Below are 22,121 nucleotides of genomic sequence, written 5' to 3' on the forward strand. Positions count from 1 at the left end.
AATAACAGGAAGATATTTGAGAAGTCCCCAAATATTTGGGAAATAACAACTTTTGAATAACCTATGGGTGAAGGAAGAAATGAAAAGAAAAACTAGAGAGTATTTTTTTGAGCGAATGAAAACAAAGACAACATATCAAATCTGTAGGATATAATTAAAGAAATGTTTAGGAAAAAAGATAAGTCTTAAATCAATGATCTAAAGTTCCACTTTAAGAAACCAGTATAATAAGAGTAAATAAGCCAAAGTAAGCAGAAGAAAGTAAATAATAAAGATAAAAACAGAAACTAATGAAATAGAAAAAAAACAATGGAGAACATCAATGAAACAAAAATCACCTTCTTTGAGAACATGAAGATGTAGGATTTCGAATACTACTAAAGAACAATGCAGTTATGTTTCTAAAGCTTCCATTTTTGGTAAGTAAGAAAATGAGACCAGAAACTATGGAAAAGATCTACTATTTCTTTGGGTGTCTGCTCATACCTGCCCAATCTTTTTCCTTGAGTATAGGAAAAATCTGTGTGCCACTGAAGAGAAGGAATTTATAAAATCATTTTGAAGTATATTACATATTTTTACAGGGGTATTAATGCAGTGGGGTATGTTCATGTGCTGTCATCAAGAGTGCAGAATTTGTGGTAAAAGCATCTTGCTTTCTTAATTCTTCTAAATCCTATCCTCTATTTAGCTTCTCCTTTCAAAATGAAATTTGAGAAACAGTTCATTCACTTATTCCTCCAACGGCAATTATGAAATGCTACAATGTGCCAGAGACTGTGGGACATGCTGGGGACACAGCTGTTAACTAAACAAGATCCCTGCCCTCTGAACACTGAGTCTAATGAGAGATACAGACAAGTAAATAGGCACTAACAATAGACTAGTGTACAAGTGCTATCATGGAAAGAACGAGTTCCAAGGGCATCCACAGGATGGATAATCAACTTGGACATGAAGTATTCCCCAAGCTACCAGCTTAAAAAAAATAGTGGATCAGGGGAAGGGAAGAGGGGAGGGAAAGGGAAGAGACTGGGGAAGGAAATTGACCAAATCATGTTATGTGCATGTATAAATATGGCATAACGAATCCCACTATTATGTATAACACAAAAATATGAATATATAAAAGAAATTGTTAATGTGATGACTAAGTTTTTGTTTGTTTCTTTCTTTCTTTCTTTCTTCCTGTTTACTTTGTTTTTGTTTCTTATTTAGGTGCATGCTAAGGTTGCACTATACCACTGAGCTATACCCCCAGCCCCATGTTCCTTGAATTATTGTGATTCAACATAGACAGTGAACTTTTAGATAGGGAACAATATGTAAGGTCTGAGTTAGATTCTAAAAGACCTCCTTTACTGCTATGTACCTAATATTTATTCCTTATTCTGTTCACAGTGTGTTCATACTGTTTGAATTTTTATGTCAGAGAATGTTACTTTTACTATTCAATATTGTTATTGAGGGTGTGTTTTGTGTGTGTGTGTGTGTGTGTGTGTGTGTGTGTGTGTAAAAAATTCTAGAAAAGAAAGACAATATAGGCAGTCTTAACTTGTTCCAGACTTTTTAAGGATTGCTTCATTACACTTGGGCATAAGAAACAGCAGGGCCTGAGCCAATAATCCAGATCCTCAGGCAAAGTTTAAGGGAGTACTGGCTCAGAAAAGCCAGGAAAGATCAAGAAAATGTGAAGATTCCAAAAATGAAGTAGGAAATTGTTTCTGATTCATTCAGAAGGCCAGACATTTTTAAAATTATCCATTTTCTTTTTGACCTATTGGTATCACATTGGGAAATTCATCTTTAGGAAATTACTGTATATGCCCACATTTTAGCTTCAAAGTTGTTCATGGTAGTTGGTTGCACTGGAAAGTTGTAAACAACCTAGTTGCCCAATAATAGCAGCCTGGATAAATAAATTATGTCATATCCATAGGATGGAATGCTAAGTAATGTTTCTCAAACTTAATCATGCATCAAAAATCACCTGGAAGGACTGCTGAAACACTGATTACTAGGCCAGGCCTGCAGAGTTTCTGCTTGAGTTGATCTGGGACAAGGCCCAATGATCTGCATTTCTAACAAATTTGCTAGGGATGCTATTGGTCTGGGGGCCATACTTTGAGAATCACTGATGTAGAGGTAAATTTATTGACTTGGAAAAATGTTCACAAAGCATACGAAGTTACTGACATATTTTATATATAAACACAGAAGTTTAGATGGAAAGATATTATCAAGTTTATATCCCCAGTTGTCTTTGGGATGGTTCACACTGAACTTTTTGAATGACAGATTTTTTTTCTGTAGTGAGCAGAACATTAACTACTAAAACATAATAAAAGTACTTAATTTAAGGAAATAAGATCATGAAGTATTGACCAATAGCATGAACAAGCCAGAAGTATCTAAGTGTGCTTGATCCTAGTCAAAAGCTTGGTTCCTGACTTTTTAAAGGTACCATGTTGAGAGTATATATTTAGAAGCAATTGGGGACACAGGAACAGCAATGGGCCCATTGATAGATCCTGTTTGGGGATGGAAACCAGAACAGGCTGATGTTCTATGGAGGACTTCTACACTTCATCTGACTTCATTTTAGCAGTGCCATACAGGCTTCTACTGGGGACATTTGAAGAAAACCTGGGTGGGACCCAAAAGGCGACCTGCCAGAATTTTGAAGCATCTGCATTGGCGCGCTCTTTGTTTCCTGATGCAGGCTAGATCTACTTCCCAGGGTATCAGATTAAGGCGTCTCCTTTCTGGAAAAAAAGATTTCATGGTTTAAATTCCCGTTCACTTTTGTGTCTGTAGCACTCTGCTGTCTCCTTTCCAGCATGCGGCCTCAGGGGTCATGATGTCCGTCCCCTGCTGATATCAGCGTGCCAACTGTGGTGTCAGGCACACCAAGCACAGAGCCACCATTCAGCCTCCACAGGCTGTGTCCAGGAAGCAAAAGAGCTTCTAAGTTTCCCCAAACCTTGACAGATCTTCCTCTTAGCTCTGCCTGCCATGAACAACTCTCAACTCCCAGGGTGAGGGAGGAGTAGGGTGGGGAGGGAGAGGGAGCCAGGGTAAATGTCAAGGGTAAATATGTGACAGGAACAGAGAGAGCAAACAGCTGCTACCAGTGTTCAGGAAAAGGAAGGGTGGGCAGACAACATGAAGAAGTGCACTGCAGACTTTTCAGAGAATAAGTCGCACTGGGTTACCCTTTCCATGTCCTTGATTACTGTGGTTGATAAAAGGGGCAGAGGGTGGGGGGGGCCCCCACATCATTTGTATTATTTAGAGTAAGAGTTTCTCATGAATATCTAACAGAAATACTGGTGTTTGGGATGACATACTGAAAATGAGTCCTATTTAAAGCCCACAATGGATTCAATGTAGTTTTGTTTGTGGGTTGTTTTTTTTTTTTTGGTTTTAGTTTTGAATGTTTCAAAATATGAAACCATATTCTGATTTCTGTCTTTAAAAGAAACAATCATCTGGCATTTGCAGGGAAATGGATGGCATTACAGCAGATTATGCTAAGTGAAGTTAGCCAATCCCTAAAAAACAAATGCCAAATGTCTTCTTTGATATGGGGGGGGGGCGACTCAAAACAGAGCAGGGAGGAAGAGCATGAGAAGAAGATTACCATTAAACAGGGACGAGAGGTGGGAGGGAATGGGAGAGAGAAGGGAAATTGCACGGAAGATGGAAGGAGACCCTCATTGTTATACAAAATTACATACAAGAGGATGTGAAGGCGAAGGGAAAAAAGAGAGAGAAATGAGTTATAGTAGATGGGGTAGAGAGAGGGGATGGGAGGGGAGGGGAGGTGAGGGGGGATAGGAAGAGGATAGGAAGGGCAGCAGAATACAACAGACACTAGTATGGCAGTAGGTATAAATGTGGCTGTATAACCAATGTGATCCTGCAGTCTGTACACGTGGAAAAATAAGAATTCATACACCATTTGAATCAAATGTATGATATATGATATGTCAAGATCATTGTAATGTTTTGAGCAACTAATAAAAAAAAGAGAAACAATCATCCACTCTCATCACTTATTTAAGTGACATTATTTAGAAACTTTTTTCCCTAATATGTTGTTTTCCACTACTTTACCTGTGGTTAAACGGGGAGGAATATTGTTTAAGAAACAACTTTTTTTCTAAGCTTTGCAAGTTTAAAATGCATAGAAATGCATACTCTGGTTAGTTATTCAGTTATTTATTACAGAAATTAGGCAGGACCCTTATATAGCTTTGGTATTTCATTCTGAAGGAAATGGGAGGTCTTTGGCAGAGGGTGGGCAGGGGAAAGTGGGTTTAAGCAAGGGAATGAAACTATCCAGCTTATGTTGGTAGAGGATCATTCTGGCCACTGTATGGAGGCCAGTGTACTTTGAATTGTCCCTTCTTCCCTCAGCATTATATTTCATGGAGTACAGTTTTGGAGATGTGCTCCTATACAGTGGACCCTACATTGAGGACATAATCCCATACAATGGACTTTTGATTACTGTGGTTGATAAAATTCATTTTGGTATAAAATGAATTTCTAAAATGAAATTTTTATATGCAGAGAATTTCTTAAAGAAAAATTTTTTTCTGGAAAGTTCCTTTGGGATACATTATACCTAAATGGAATTTTTTCCAAAGCCTACTTTTGACTTATGACTCCCATATAAAACATAGACTCACACACGTGCCCAAAGGCTTCCTAGTAGCCAGCAGCCAAAGTCTGTCCCATGCCAGCCTTCTTCCCTCTTCAGAAACAAAGTGTTAAGTTGCCTTTAAAGTCTATCTATAACCTACATAATAAATTACTTAATTAAACCTTGCATTTAATCAAAAGTCCTCTTAACTAACTTGATCAGCCATTTTTTCTCCTTATACTTGGTTTTAAGTGACTTTTGACTAATTTTGGAAATCAAATTCATCCCGAAGAGAAGTATATTTAACACCAGCAAGGATATCCTCAAAATGTGCTACCAGTCGGGAGGGCAACTCTAGAAAAGATTGGCCACAATAGTAGCCCCAATTAATAACTAAGCAATCTTTGAAAAGGTCAGACTTCATTTAGAAATGTAAGTTCCTGGATCTTGATTTTGCAATTGCTTCCTGACTGGTCTTCCAGTTTATATTTTTTACCATTTATTTATTTAGGTTCTGGGCCTCACGCAAGCAAGCTAAGCACAAGCTCTACCACTGAGTTATATGCTCCCAGCCCCTATTCTTCACCTTTTATAATTCATTCTATTTGCAGATGTGAGTTAATCTGTTTATGTGGGTATAGTGGTACATACCTGTAATCCCAGCAATTTTGGAGGTTGAGGCAGGAAGATGGCATGTTTAAGGCTGGTTAGCAAAGCCGACAGCAACTTAGTGAGACCCTGTCTCAAAATATAGATAAATAAATGAAAAAGACTGGGGATTTAGTTCAGTGGTAAAGTGCCTCTGGGTTCAATCCCCACTACCAAAAAAAAAAAAAGAAAAGAAAAGAAAAAGTTTTCTTTTTAGAAGAGGTGACAACTCAGATCCCTTCTCTGCCTATAATCAACCTTTCAGTGGCTTCCACTCCAGTTAGAGTAACTCTACCGTGGCTTTTAAAATTTTTTTCTAGACACTAAATTGGCCATATTGGTCTTGAACTTGTGATCCTCCTGTCAGCCTCCTGAGTTGCTAGGATTACAGGGATGGACAACTGCACCTGGCTTACCATAGCTTTAAGGTCTTTCTTCGTGTCTGTCTGGCACATGCTTTCTGTCCTCTGCAGCCACTCTTCCCTTGGTCACTGGTCTCCCGTCGATGGCCTTGTTGTTCCCGGCCCAAGCCAAGCTTGACTTGTTAAGGGCTGTTAACCTTGATGTTCCTTCTGCTCAGAATGTTCTTTCCTCAAGATCTTTGAATGGCTGCCTTTGTCACTGTCATCAAGTCTGCGCTGGTTACTTAGTGTATACTTCTTCTACCTGAAGAGGCAACACTTCTGCTCCCTAGAATAACAGGGCGGCTCTTCCCCAGGTGAGATCAAGGCCTTAAAACCTGTTGCTAGCTTATCACTCATAGATAACAAAAGTATAAATCAAACTGAGACTGCATGGGCAAACATTTCAGGGTTTGTACACAGTCCTCTACACACACAATGTTTCTCTTTTACAGGTTATTTTCAGAGCATTGTCACCACCGTACGATGCAGAGAACCCTTATAGTGCCAAAGTTCAGGAACAGCTGAAGATCACCAACCTCCGTGTGCAGCTGCTAAAACGACAGTCTTGTCCCTGCCAGAAAAATGACCTGAATGCAAAGCCTCAACATTTTACCCACTATGCAATCTATGATTTCATTGTCAAGGGCAGCTGCTTCTGCAATGGCCATGCGGATCACTGTATACCTGTTGATGGCTTCAGACCGGTCAAGGCCCCAGGAGCATTCCATGTGGTAGGTAACTCAAGTGCTCCTCTAAGAAAAGCAAGTCATAAGTTACCTTCAACCTCGGATAGTGGTAGTTTAAGTTCCCTGAGATTTGGTATATGTCTAACAGAGCTTCTTATTTCTTCCTCTGCTGAATCACTCCTCATACCCATCCTATAAAGTACTTATTAACTTGTTTTTTAATCTTCAATTTTAGAATTAATTTTAGAATTATAGTCAAATGTGATAGCTAGATTTCTTGGAAAGCACCCATGCCAATTTTCAGTGTCATGACCTTCAGATATAAAGCCTAAGATGAGCAGTAGGGAGAGGTCAACATAATTACATTAGTGACATTGTCACATTGAATCCAGCTTTGATGGTAAATGGGGACTAGACTGCAAACTAGAAAGCTTGTGTGAGGTAGAAACCAGCTTTGACGGTAAATGGGGACTAGGGACTGCAAACTAAAAAGCTTGTGTGAGGTAGAGCCACTGTTGAGTAGATTTTCAAGTGGGGAAAGCAAGAACCTCAATTTAATGCCTGGTGTCTTGCTGTCCAAATAATAATTCTCTGTGAAGACCAGTCTGACCCTTCTTCATCCTAAGACAGAGTTAACCTGTCTTTCTTCTATGTTCATACATGTTGTGCTTTCCTCTGGACTTTTTCTTATCTGCATCCTCCACGAAACCATGAACTTCCTGAAGACAGGGACTGCATGATCTTCACATCCTTGGGACCAATAAGTATGTCACCTGAGTCAGGAGCAGGTGCTCAGTAGGAGTTTTATTGAATGATAGCAATGTAGGAATAGGAAGATAATGAGAAATTAGTGTCATTGTCTCACCTCATCCTCAAAAAAAGAAACAATGACCTAGACAGCAACCACTTTGTCAGGATACATCCAGAACTATAGATAGAGATTAGTCGAGGAGAAGAAAAGTAGGAGATCACTCTAATTCTTTAATCTTATATGTTGCTCTGATATTTCTGAGCAAAACAAAGCAAAGACAAAATTAAGTTTAAAAGGCCTCAGTGTATCCTTATTGCATTTCCTGAAGAACAGAATCCACACTCCTTCCTCCTTCTCCCATCCTTAATATAGAGTAGGATCACCAGGGTCCATGGACTAAAGCTGATCAGCAGCACAGCATGTGCTGGCTGGGCTGTGTGCAGGGCACAGGGCAGCAGTGGGGGAACTCAAATGAGTTCCTGGCAAATGCTAAGACAGTGGCCAGGGAGTAACAAAAGCAGAATCAATCTATTACTTCTAGTGAATCTAAGGCTCCCAAAGTTGAAGAAAATGAAGCTTTCATGCAACAAATACCTGCTAGTTTCCAGACACTGAAAGAACTTTGAAATTGTGCTGCTTCTGCCAAATTGTGCACTGGCACACACCCGTAATCAGCGACTCAGGAGGCTAAGGCAGGAGGATCTCAAGTTCAAAGCTAGCCTCAGCGTCTTTAAGAGGGCCTAAGTAACTTAGCAAGACCCTATCTCAAAATAAAAAAGGCATGGGGATGTGGCTTAGTGGTTAAGTGCCCCTGGGTTCAATCTCTGGTTTAAAAAAAATGAAAGAAAGAAATTATGCTGCTTCAAATAAAAAGCAGAATAATTTAGTGTATCTTGTTTAATTGGGTTCAGGTATGACTCAAATAGGAAATAACCCAGACATTCATGGAGACATATACTAGACTGAAAACTAGAAAGCCTGTGTGAGGTAGAGGATTCATAAATTTCTGCCACTGTATTTTGGTGAATGCATGAAAGAAGGCCTTTTGTTTCAACTGTATGTTATAATCCACGCCTTACAGGTCCACTTCAGAATAGAGTAGACACAAGACTCGGGGCCCCCATCATATGGCATGGAATAGGCCCTCAGTAAATATTTGTGCAGTGAATGGCCTGAGACAACCTAAATAGCTCTGATCAATCAGACTAAATTATTAGGGTTCTCAAGAGCTTTATAAAACATTCATGAGCATGCATTTAAAAATTATTGTTTCTTTTTTCTCTTTTTAAATAAGTTCTCTGGGTGTAAACTTTCAAAGAGTTAGCAGTATTTTCTAAAGCTGAAAGGGAAAATTCTAGAAGTTTCTCTTTATTCTATTAAACGAAAAAAAGGGGTAATTACTCAAAGTAAACAGACTTTTGTAAAATCCTTAAAATAAAATTTTCTTATACAACATTCTGCTGGCAAGAAAATTACCAACTCAAGGAAGCAGCTGAACAACAAAGTAAAAGGGATTAGATATTGAGTGCTTTTCCATTTTAAAAGGATGTTTGAGTGAGAAGTCTTCATTCTAAAAGACCGTATGGAATGGGAACCTCATTTCCTTACTGATCTCAGGCTGCTTTGAAATTGAAAGCAATTTCCTATTAAATAATACTAGTTTTCTGATGTATTTCTACCCAGTTTTCATCTTCTGCAGCGGTGGTAGTAGTCCTTTGTGCTATAACTAAACAGGTGCCAGTGCTAGGCCAAGCCCAGCCAAACCTGGAACTAGGACAAGGTAAGGGATAGAAAACAATAAAAAACAGGCTAAGTGCCAAGACTGTCAGCTTCCAGGGATCCAGTTCCATGAGAATCCTTTCTCTTCTCTCTTAAAAAAAAAAAAAGCCAAAAGCAACTGGACCACTAGAGGCAATGGTTCAAAATATGAGTAATTGTGGTTTCAGATTTTTTTCCCACCCCTAAGCTTAAGAGCAATTTTATTTTTATCTATATTTTTCTGAATTGCAAAGTACTGGTACAGGTTGAGTATCCCTTATCTGAAATGTTTAGGACCCAGAAGTGTTTTGGATTTAAGAACTTTTCAGATTTTGGAATATTTTTTCATATATTCAGTGGGATATCTTGGGAATGGAACCCAAATCTAAACACAAAATTCATTTGTTTCATATACATCTTATACCCATAGGCTGAAGGTAATTTTATACATTATTTTTTACTGCATCTGTGTTTTGACTGCAACCCATCACATAAGGTCAGGTGTAGAATTTTCCACCTGTAGCATTATATCAGCACTCCAAATTTTCAGATTTTGGAGCATTTCAGATTCTGGATTTTGGGGTTAGAGATGTTTGATCTGTTTTAAATTTTGAAGTGATCACTTCTTTTGAATATGAAGTTTTTTATTTCTAAAATTGCAAAGCTGAGCAAAGTGCACATTATAAGCATAATCTTTTGTAAAACACCTGTAAAGTCACCTGCATTCCCATGTTTGTCTGTGGACACCATTCATTTTATGTATACCTCTGTAAATAACAGGATTCACAAATTATGTCTACAGAATGGAAGGTAGCCTCTTAAGAAATGTTATTCTTTGACAGGTCAGCTTGTCGTAAGTGTGTATATACAAATCAAACTTTCTTTAACACATCTTTTATCTATACTAGTGGCTCTCAATGTGGCCCATGAACCAACAGCATCAGCACTGACTGATAGCTTGTGAGAAATTTAAATTCTCAGATGCTACCCCAAACTTAGTGAATCAGAAACTCTAAAGGTGGGGCCCAGGACTCTGTGTTTAACAAGCCCCTCAGGTGATTCAATTCAGGTCCTCACTAAATTTGAGCCTTTACAGACTGAGCCAATTCATCTGCTTGTAATACTCTTTCTAGGATGAAAAATTAATTAATGAAGTGAAATCTGATTTTATGGTACAGAATTCTTGATGGTTGATGATAATGAATTGGCAAAGTTCGTGGAAATGATTCTTGGACTACTTCTTAAGCTATCTAAGATTTTAGGGTTAGTTCCTTTCTTTGAGAGAAGGTATACAAATTGGCAGTATTATGTGTCCTTTTTTGTGTGAGGGGGGAGATGTACAGCTGATTGAACCCAGGGCCTCACTCATGCTAGGCAAGCCCTCTTCCACTGAGCTACATCCCCAGCCCTCTTCATGTGTCTTTTAAAGTAGTATCACCTTCTCCATGTTTCCCTCCTCCCCATTTCCCAGTTGGCCTTCCCCAGTTCCATTTTTCCTCAACTGTTCCTTTTGCTGGAAGGCAGAACAATGCCATGGTTAAGACCCTAACACTGCAGTCAAATTGACCTAAACATGGCTTACCAAGCTTTTACTAAACTACTCAGTCTCACTGAACCTCAGATTCCTAATAAAACAAGGATAATATCTACTTCTGCAGTTACTGTGAGGATTAAAAAGGATGGTAGCCAGTCTAGGATCTGGTAAACCCAACTTAACATTGCTGTTATTATGAAACTGTGTTATCTCAGTCACCTCTACTATTTCTCCCACATACAGTTCTTCCCCAATAACAACAAAAATCAATCATGGCTATGTGCTGCTTGACATGTTTACAAGGATAGGATTTTGTGGCAAGGAGAACTGTACTTTGACTCCAGACTGCTGATATCCCAGAAATTAAGTGAAAAGGAGATCTTAAGCTTTCTTCTCTTTGCAGCTGTAGAGGACTGATTTAGTTCTCTTTTTTTCCAAACAGCTGGCGACTTTATAGCTATTGGATGATGGATGATAATAAGAAGAAACATGGACCATTTCATTGTTGTACTAAAATATCATCCATTGGATAACACAGAGGCCCTAGAGTAACATGGAGAATTATTTAAATGCCTTGAGCTATACTTGTTTAGATGGACTTTTCTTTTGCAATGAGAAACTCATTAGAAAAGAGTGTTAATATTTTGACTAATGTGTTCTAAATACAAGAGTAAACATTGAAACCTGTGGAGTCATGTTAGTGGAACTTGGGGATAACGTTACTTAGTCACCTAGCTTTGTAAGAATCATTCATATGGCCTCATTCCAAAAGTTTTTTTCCAACTGAATCTGAGTACACTTGTTCATGTATTTATGAACAATATATATTTATATTTGAATATCTCATATATCACATTTTATAGATTTGGAAAAGATTTACATAATTTATTTTCTTTTGAAAATTTCTTTATTGTATTATAAATAAGCCAAAAGTATATATTTAGAAAGTTCTTGAATATTCAAGGTCTTAAGGAAAATATCTGAAAGTTTTAAAACAGTGTTATTAAATCAGGATTTTAAAATCTTTTATATAGTAAAACATACACTCATGTTTGGAAATAAACATCTGTAAGTCAGCATAGAAAAAAAATCTTAGCATAGAAGAAATTAACCATTATGAATTAGAAATACTAATAGTCATCACTTATTAAATGCTCAGCATGTGCCAGGTCATATACTTTTAGGCTACAAATGTTATTGAATTTAATCTTCACAAGAACTATGTAATATATCATCATTGTTTTTTCATAATGAGGAACTGAAGCTTGGAAATGTTACCCGACTTCCCCAAAGCTCAGAAAGGGTAGAGACACACTTTAAATCCACCTGTCAGGCACCAATGCTATTAAAGATGTAGATCTAACCAGGGTTGGCATTATGCTAAGAACACATAAAAGAGAAAGGATGTGAGGGACAAGGGGTCGGGGATAGGTTCAAGGGACTGAGTGGGATGATGAGATTTAGAGGATGGAAGTGAGGATATGAAACATGATATCAACAATCAGCTGTTTTATATTTTATAAAATTCTTTTTCATCCATTATTTTACTTGATCTTTACGACAACTCCATAACATATTTTATAGCTATTCTGAAAATAAAGGAAATCAAGGTACAGAGAGATCAGCTTACTTATTTGAAGTCACAGTAACATAGCAATTACACACACTCAGTTTTGTTACTACTGCACCCCACCTCCACCCACAATAAACTTCCAAGGGGGGAAAATACTCTTATTCAAAAGACTCTTCTTGTAGGGTTGGGTAATCTATCCACGTCATCTACATTTTAATATGGAACGAGATATTAACATTGGTTCTCTCTTCTCTTCCATTCAGCAACTGGCAAATTGGCCCAAAGGGAAGAAAAAGAGAAAGAATAAAAGCAATAACTTTGAGTAATCTACAAAGTAAATAATTTAGAAGTGGCTGTCTTTGGCAGGGACAAGTAACTTTGTTTCATTAGTAAGAGGGATTTCTGGATTTCCTATCCTTTACTTCCATGTCTTGTCCTAAATCATTTTTGCCGCTGATGAAAAGCAGCAGGAACCTTACCTATTTCATTTCTCATAGTGGGATCAGGAGGAATAGGTAATCCTATCACCAATGGGGGGTACAGTGTATTCCTAATATTAACAAAACATGCAGTATGCTAATTCCACACAGTTGGTGTGAGACTGTTCCTAATTTGACTCAAGGTTTTAAACTTCTTTTCAACACTCCTGTGTTAGTATGGTATAGCTTTGCCAGAGTCCCTTAGCAATGAATAACTACTCACTGAGCAATGAGTAATTATCTTTTTATTTGATGATTAGGAAACCAGAAGACTTCAGAACAAGGGGAATTAGAAAATAATCTTTGCACTCATGGAAGGATTTCCTGTGGGATTCCTTTCAAGGGTTCTCCCAGAACATTTAAACTGTTATTTGTAAGTAATTAATTATTTCACAGAAAGGTGAAAGGATAAAAACATCTGAAAGCTAAAATGTTGGTGCCAGAGATGATATATCTAAAAGTAAAATAGAAGCCAATAAGAAAGTAAGGTTAATTCTCCAAAATATTACATTTTTCATTCTGCTTTTTGTGAACTTTCTTTGCAGAAAGTAAAGCACATATCTATCTAGATCAAAACTGGAGGCATTGTAAAGGTATAAAAATGAATCTCTTTAACAGGTTTGAACTGCCAGTTCTATAAATTTGGGATGGGACAATTTAAATTTGTTATTTTTCTTACTTTAAAGTGTCCCCACTCCGGGGCTGGGCGCAGTGGCACTCACCTGTAATCCCAGTAGCTCAGGAGGCTGAGGCAGGAGGATCGAGAGTTCAAAGCCAGCCTCAGCAATTTATCGAGTTGCTAATCAATTCAGTGAGACCTATCTCTAATAAAATACAAAATAGGGTTGGGGATGTGGCTCAGTGGTCGAGTGCCCCTGAGTTCAATCCCTGGTACCCCCCAAAAAATAAATAAAGTGCCCCCACTCCAGGTTTAAAGCAGATCTCACTTTGCAAATTTTTTCATGAATAATTTCCTTTTCACTGTAGCACTTTTGAGTCCATAGTGTGAATAGTTGAGAACCTGGAGTAAAATCTCTGTCTGGAAGGCCTGGTCTCCCAATTTAATTGCTAATATTGAGGAAGAGAGGAGGGAGGAAGCAACAAGGAAAGAGAAACAAGCTAATGTTACGGATGGCTGTCTGACTTCTGGTTTACAACCAATTTCCTCTGTCATACTTCATTTGCATCTTGCCAGTTTTGTAAAAGCTGGAAATGTACTTCAACTTGTCCTAAAATAATTACATCCAATAGAAGATAAACTGTAATTTAAGTCCTTATTTCCTTTTGCAAAAGGAACATTGTTATTAAACAGATACATAAGTTTAACACACACTTTATAATAATTTCAGAAGACAGAGAAAATTCAGTCTTTTTTTAGTAATGTGGAACTCTGATTTCTGTTTAGCTTTTCTCTCTAGCTCTTTAGACACAAAAAAAACCCAGAAAATTATGATTTTTAAAATAAAAATATATATTGTTAGCTTTAAAAGAGCTCACATGTTAGAAATGGAACATGATTAAACAGTCTGACCATTAAGTATTTTATATGTGATACTCACAGCTATGACATTTATAAGAATAAACACTGGTCAACTGTCTGTTGCCTTTTATTTCTTCATCTCTAAGGACATCTCTACCAGGCATGGCATGTGGCTGGCTCAGCCAGTTCTCAGAATTCTGAGGGGCAGTGGTTTCAATGTTTGCCAGATAAGAACCTAGTTTGAGCTCTAAAATTAAAAGGAACATGCAATTGGAGTATGTCCATATACTGAACAGAGGAGACAATCCATAGGTGCAGCACATTTATCTTGTAATTCCTGTTTGTAATTTCCCATATGTAATAAAATATAATTTAAATATGGGATACATAGGAGTAGGAAAAGTGAGGACATCTGTGCTCCAATCTTTTCTACCTACTTTCACTAACATGGAAAACAAAGAACCATAGCCTTTCTCAAATAATTGGATTCTTAGTGGTCTTTCCACAGAAACCCCATCATTCCGCAGGCCTTTCAGAGCTCCCTATATTTTTCTCAATTATAGCACTTACCTCACTGTATTGTAATTATTTGTTTACATGTCCATCTTTCCTTATCTGCTAGTTGCTAAAAAGGGACATTTGTAATGTCTAACATGTAATAGGTTCAAAAAATCCTAGTCAATATATGAATGAATTAATCAATGGCATTATTCCAGAAAATTATGTTAATAATGAATGTTCTTGATTATATCACACATGTATACACATTTTTTCTTTGAATTCCCAAACAAATATATAAAACCAGTATTTTTATCCTATCTTTGGGAGTATAGGGGTTAAGAAACTCATGTATCTAATTACAAAATTTATTATTTTATGTCACATTTACCCACATAATGCTAAGAAAAGAACCTTCAAACTACTTAGAACTGTTTCATATAGAGTGCTTCTTATTTTCAGTTGATATTTTTGTGGTCTTATGAAAGCAATAAGATAAAGACTAATAATCCACTTTAAGGTCATCCCAAGGAAAGGAAATCCTCTCACATCCTCTTACACAGGCTTTGTAAATAATGTAATCATATAAATATTAAAAATGTCACACGGGTTACCTTTGATCCAGAGTCACATTTTTTCAGAGAGTAACTAACTTATCTTCAGTATTCCTTTCCATTATTGGATTTCTGAAAAGTGATGAAAGGAGAAACACAGTGAGCTTATTTCTGATATTGCCACTGTTTTTCCTAAACTATTCTTCAGATACGGATGACACAACATTTTTTGGAACATTTTTTATGTGATTTTTCTGGGTTGAACAGAAAAGAAATTGAAATGAAAATTTAATTCTATTTCACCTATACTGACTTTTAATTTTAAAATACCATTCTAATCTTAATTTACTCCTTTTTCCATAATATGAAAAACCTTAATAATTCAATTACAAAACATTTGGCTTATAATTAAATAGCAACTAAAATTCATGTTAGATTTGCTACTAAAGGACCTGATTCACATGAGATATTTGAATCCATTCTATTGTATATTATTTCCTTAAATTCATCAGATTGCAATGGAATTACAATAGTCTTGCCAGGGAATTAAATGGTTATTATGCAGTACATATCTAGAAAAGCAAGAACCTGCTCTTTGTGTTTTAGATATTAAGTAATGAGTAATTATGAAATTTAAAATGTTCTATTTTAGCAATAAATTTTTCTAATGAAACCTAATAATATCTGCTTGACTAGAATGCTCAGAAGCCAAAGAACTATATTAGCATAAAGGTATCTCATAATAAATAGTTGATAACATTTAGGTATCTAGTATAGCCACATTACATAAGTTGTAGGACTTGAAAACAGAGTATAACATTTGTAAATACTAAGACATAGATGACCTTAAGTACATCAGCTATCCCTCAATATAATTAAATATAAATTAAATTTAATTTAATTTAATTTCTTATACTAGATTTTCAAAAGGTTTTTTCATGCTATGACACCTGTTGAAGAAATTTAGTTATAGAATTGTATTTTGCTTTTTAGTTAAGATAAATCCTTTAAAATATTTTCGTCTAGACATTGCTAAGCCAGTCATGACTGATGCACTATTTTTTTTTCCCAAGTATTGAAAAGAGTAGTAATACTTCCCAACTAAGGAAAGAGAGTAGTTCTTGGTTATAAAATTTTATTTCAGTAAATATCTAGATGACCATGTGTTTTGAAATTCATGGTAGGTTTAGCATCAGAAAGTCAGCCAACGTACTATGCCATAATGTTAAAATAAAGAACAAAACCACATGATCTTCTCAATAGAATGAGAAAAAGCATTTGACAAAATCCAGCATCCTTTCATGAATAGTGAAAAAAAATAGCACTCAAAAAAACTAAAAATAGACGTTCCCTTCCTCAACATAATAAAGGTCATCTACCAAAAAAAGCCACATTTACATCATACTTGGTGGTGAAAGACCAAATGCTTTCCCTCTATGATCAGGAGCAAGACAAGAATGCCTGCCCTCACCACAGCTATTCAATTTTGTACTGTAAGTTCTAGCCAGGGAAGTTAGGCATGAAAAATGAATAAAAGGCATCCAGATTGGAAAAGAAGTAAAATTATTTTTCTTCACGGATGATATGACCTTATATATAGGTAAGAACACATGTACACACACACACACACACACACACACTAAATACTGGACTTGATAAACAAGTTCAACAAAGTCATAGGACATAAAGTCAACGTTCAAAAATCACTTGTATTTCTATATAATAACATTGAATAATCCATTAGTAATATTAAGAAAACAATTCCATTTACAACCACATCAAAAACAAATAAAACACTTAGGAATTAAAATAATCAAGTAAGACCTGTATACTGAAAACTCAAAAACATTGTTAAACAAAGTAAAGACCCAAATAAAGGGAAAGACACAAAAGGTTGGCCACCAGTTTAAAAATGGGCAAAAGGCGTGAATGGACATTTTTTCAAAGACATGCAAGGTAGCTGGGGCTGGGGCTCAGTGGTAGAGAGCTTGCCTTGTACTGTGAGGCTCTGATCCTTAGTGCCACAAAAAAATAAAATAAAGGTATGCTGTCCATATACAACTGCAAAAAAAAATTTAAAGATATGCAAGGTATCAATAAGCACATAAGAAGATGCTTAATGTCTTTAGCCATTAGAGAAATTCAAATCAAAACAATGAGACCCTACTACTCAGTCACTAGGCTAGCTGTAATAGAAGGACAAACAATAACAAGTGTTGGCAAAGACATAGAGAAATTGAAACCCTCATATGTTTCTGATGGTAATATAAAGTAATGTTGATGCTGTAATAAGAATCTGGTATTTCCTAAAACTGTTTAATATACAGTTATCACATGACCCAGGAAATTCTACTCCTTAGTTATACCCAAGTAAATTGTAAATATATATTTACACAAAACCTTGAACATAAATGTTAATAACATCATTATTCATCATAGTAAAAGAGTTGAAATATCCCAAATTTCCATCAGTTGATAAACAGATAAACAAATATAGTATATCCATACAATGGAAGATTATCCAACCATAACAAAGTATGAAGTGCCAATATATGCTACAACAAGGATGAACCTTGAAAACATTATGCCAAACAAAAGAAGTTGGACATTATGCTAAACAAAAGAGATTGGATACTTTTTATATGAAATGCCTGAAATTGACCATTACATAAAGACAAAACAGGTTGGTGAGTGCCAGGTGCTGAGACTCTAAGGCAATGGGGAGTAAGTGCTTAGTTGATATGAGGTTTCTTTCCAGGGTGATGGGAGTGTGCTGGAATTGGTGTTACTGACTGTACAACATTTTGAATAGTCTGAAAATTACTGAATTATACACTAAAATATTTAAATGATGAGTTTTATGTTATGTGAAATCTCAATACAAAAATATAAATAGACCAAAAACAAAATATGACTGGTTATATAAGACTTTTGTAGAATGAATATATTTCTTTTCAAGTCCCAGTCATTAAACTGTTTTTAAAAAGCAGTATCTTTGGATGGATGGCTTTTAAAGAAACCAATGTGTCCAATAGCCATGGCTGTTGTTTCTGGACATATACAGCAGATCACAGATTTCTTAATGACTGTCTATTTTGATAGATTTGCCAAACAAGAAGAACTTTTTAAATAAGTCAGTTATTTCCACCTTGATCTTTCATATGAACATACACAATAATGCAGACTGTGTTCTACAAGACTCCCATGGAAACAAGCAATTTTCCAATATGAAGAGAGTTATCTGAATGAATTAATTCAACAACAGAAGCTATCAAAGAAAATATGCCTTAGCAACTAGCTTCTTGTACTACAATCAGGGGCTCATTTATCTTAAACAAGTCAACTTTTGTAACACCCTCTGCACTGTATAGAGTACTGAGTGACAGTCAAACAAGGCTGTCAAGAAAGAAGGAAAACAGTGGGAAATGAGAACTAGAATGAATTGAAGGAAAAAAAAACTTTGTAAGAGAATGCAAAGTAGTCTGTGACAAGGAATTTTCCTTTAAAATGAGCAAAAGCTATGTGATCACATTGAGAAAATGAATGTCAGTGGGGTGAAAAGTACTTAATAATCCCCACAGCATTTCTAATAGAATCTACCTGGCCCCCAACTAATTATAAAAACGCATCTAAATCCTAAAAGACATTGAACAAGACCCTACAAAACCTTCCTTCATTCTCACGTCAAGCCCTGCTGAACAGATAAGTTGCTTACAAAATGAGTTCTATTCTTTTTTGCTTTCACTCAGTTTCCCAGGTTCTTGCCTTAATATTGTATTAAGATTTTTAACAGCACATTAGTGGTTACATATTATTAATTCCACCTTGGCTATTCTTTCTAAAATTAAATAAGTCCTAAGAAGTTGAAATCGAGATGCTCCCTTTTTCCCTCAAAGAGATTATTTTCGGTGTTTGTGGGAAGGAAAACAAAAATATTCCTGGTTGACATCACTGTTCTAAGATGGAGCGTCTCATATTTTGGGAGTCTCTTGGGAGTTCCATTGCCTGTTCTGCCATTGATTTGCTGTGTGATCTTGGAAAAGTTTAAATATAAAAAGACAAGTGCAAAGTGAAACTATGAAAACAAGACTTAACTGAGATCAAGTGAAGAGCAGAGAGGGAATTAAATGGCCTCATTGCAACTGTCCTCGTAACTGAACTTAATGACTGGCGAGAATTTTGGCTTGAAAAAAATTCCATATTACCTAGTTGTGCAGTGAGGCAGTTTCTTATATGGTATTACAGGAAACTCAAAATTTACCTATGGACAAGCACTGCAGTACACATCTAATGACTTTTGTCAATCTTTTTTGTTGTTGTTCTTTATTTGCAGTTCTTTGTTGCTGTTCTTTATCTGCTAGAAATCATTTTTTAATGCCTATCCGTCAGAAAAAATTCTTTTTTTAAAATATTTATTTATTTTTTAGTTTTCGGCAGAAATAACATCTTTGTTTGTATGTGGTGCTGAGGATCGAACCCAGGTCACACGCATGCCAGGCGAGCGCACTACCGCTTGAGCCACATCCTCAGCCCGAGAAAAAACTCTTAAAATCCAGTGGAAACAAAGAACAAATAAGAAACAGTTCCACACAAGGAAGTAAAGAAACTGACTGTTATAACAGAGAAAAGGAGTCAATTTGATATTCTTAAACAATAAAGTGTTAGATACACTGAAATAAGCGTCTTAAAAGTCATAATGCTTTACTTTGTTGACAGTTCGTGCATGCAAATCTGAAGCCAAATTATGCATATATGCTAGGTCAATTCACTTGTAGGATCTAGTTGAATAGATTATCTGTTAGAAAACATTTTTTAATGCCTATCCGTCAGAAAAAAATTCTTAAAATCCAGTGGAAACAAAGAACAAATAAGAAACAGTTCTACACAAGGAAGTAATGGTATGGAGGAAAAAAAAAAGCTTCCAAATTGGTAATAGTGTGATCTTATCTAAATGTCATCTTCATAAGCCTCCTGGGCATTCCAGCTTTCAGGCCAATGCTATTTGCATTTTTTAATAGCAGAAATATTTGTTACAGAGGGAAGATAAAGTACTTGATGATACTGAAAAGAGGAAGCTGGTAAAATTAATCTTACGAAAATATAAGACATTCAAAACCCACTTATCTATATAAAATATGTAGCAATCCCACCTTTAGAAGTAAATCCTAAAGTAGTACTCTTGTTTAAAAAAAATCTTCAGTTAACATATGGAGGGTAATAAATGTCACTGTTAAAGGATAAATTTTTAAAAGGGAAAAATCATGACTCACACAGATATAAAATGAAAATGTGTCAGAGATGTATTTAACTCATTAACAAAGAACCAGTAAGACGTTACAACCAGGTCAAAAGAAAATTCAAATAAACCACATGTTCATAGGCAAATAAAATGTGTATTTACAAATTGGTGCAAAACAGTAAGAAGGGCAATGATAAATAGCATTCTATCAGACACAACTAATTTGTGTTGCTATGAATAAGAACTATTTGCATTATTACTAGTTTTCTACAACTTAGAGTTATAAAATAGCTTGATGATAATAAAAGGGAGAGAGACCCAGACAGGACACTGAAATTTTTTTCCCCATTTCAGAGTTTATCAGTTTGGGGTTTTTTCCCCAGTAGTAGAATATGATTTGTTAATCTGGGAAATAGGCAAAGAAAAATAATTCTGGTTCTGAAGTTTCCCAAACAAATGATATATTTGAATTTACGAAGTTCATATTTATAAATAAAAGCAGTCCCTATCCAGAAGGAAAGAGAGATTTGTTTGTTCTGGGAAGCCATTTCTTCTCTGATGGGTAAGAAAGAATCCTACCTAAAATCACTCAAGACTCCAACATTTAAACTCTACTGCTCACTTAAAAAAAAAGGTATTTATCCAATGAACCAATTTTAAACATTTTAAAACAATAAGAATACTTTAACACCATTAATCTGACTTTTTAAAAAAATATGTCATTTTTTTCACTTGATTTTTTAAGTGAGGTTTATTTTATTGACAATATTTGGGAGCTGGGATATACCTCAGTGGTAGAGTACTTGCCTAGCATGCACAGAGTCTTGGGTTCAGTCACTAAATAAAAATAAATAAATTCAAAAAGTCTCCACAATTTATTTGAAAGGTCACTCTAGGGAAATTTCTGCCTTTCTTTCTGAAGAAAGGTAGAATTTGGTGGTAGAATTTGGAAAGAGAGAGAGAGAGAGAGTGTGTGTGTGTGTGTGTGTACTTGCTTCTGAGTACCACTTCAACTCTTGATTTTTAGGGTATGCATTGCATGCACAATGAAACAGATAAACTTTCATTTAGATAAATCAATCAAAGCTCTGGGGTCATATATAATTTTTTGCATAAAAAATGGAAATAAGCCAATCTTATTTAAGATAAAAATCTACCTAAATCATTAGGTTTGCATGGTGATTTCATGAGTTATTCTTCATAACCTAAATTAAAACTGACTATAAAAGTCATCACCCTACATGATATCACTACCCCTTCCTGATTATATTAGGGATAGTAAATAACATAAAGGAAGTGCTATCCACAAGGAGAAAATCTTTAATTAGTTTAATTTATATTCCTGTTGTCATCCCCATTTGTAAATTTGTTCTGTGGAGTTTCTAATAGACTTGTTAATGCTTGCAGTGGCCTGGAAATTCCCCTAGGAGGCATCAGATTTTTCAATGAGCAGAAAGGGTTTACATCAAATCAATGAATATCTAAAAGCATTCTGTACTCTTTCTTGTAAATTTATTCATGCCAGGTATGGGAAATTGAGCCAATCTTTCTTTATTCATCAACCTTCAAGACTTCCTTGATTCTACCAGAAGTATAGGATTAATAATCCATTCAAGGACAAAATACCCTAAAATGGTTCATCATGGGTCCAAACTAACCTTTGTCCTGAAGAGCTCTTAAAGGACAAATTGGTTTAAGATACACCAATTTTATTTAGGTATCACCCTGACTTGGTGATCAAAATAAATCTCTCAAAATCCACTTTCCATAGTTTAGGGCTTAATTTGGGGAATCTGAAGTCAGACTGCTAGAGTTCAAAGTAGCCCACCACTTACTAGCTTTGTGACCTTGGGCAAATTTTTTAAA

At 35.8% G+C, this 22,121-nt stretch overlaps 1 protein-coding gene across 1 annotated transcript in view; it reads left to right on the forward strand.

Moving 5' to 3' along the window:
* The window catches only part of Ntn4 (netrin 4), a 106,785-nt gene that overhangs the window by 31,145 nt on the left and 53,519 nt on the right, over nt 1-22,121 (forward strand). Inside the window, exon 3 of the mRNA XM_027927904.2 lies at nt 6,156-6,434. Within this exon, the coding sequence (XP_027783705.1) occupies nt 6,156-6,434 (279 nt within the window). The remainder of the gene's footprint in view (nt 1-6,155; nt 6,435-22,121) is intronic.

The sequence above is a fragment of the Marmota flaviventris genome, chromosome 3, assembly GCF_047511675.1.
Source record: "Marmota flaviventris isolate mMarFla1 chromosome 3, mMarFla1.hap1, whole genome shotgun sequence".
In the NCBI taxonomy this organism is placed as follows: Eukaryota; Metazoa; Chordata; class Mammalia; order Rodentia; family Sciuridae; genus Marmota; species Marmota flaviventris.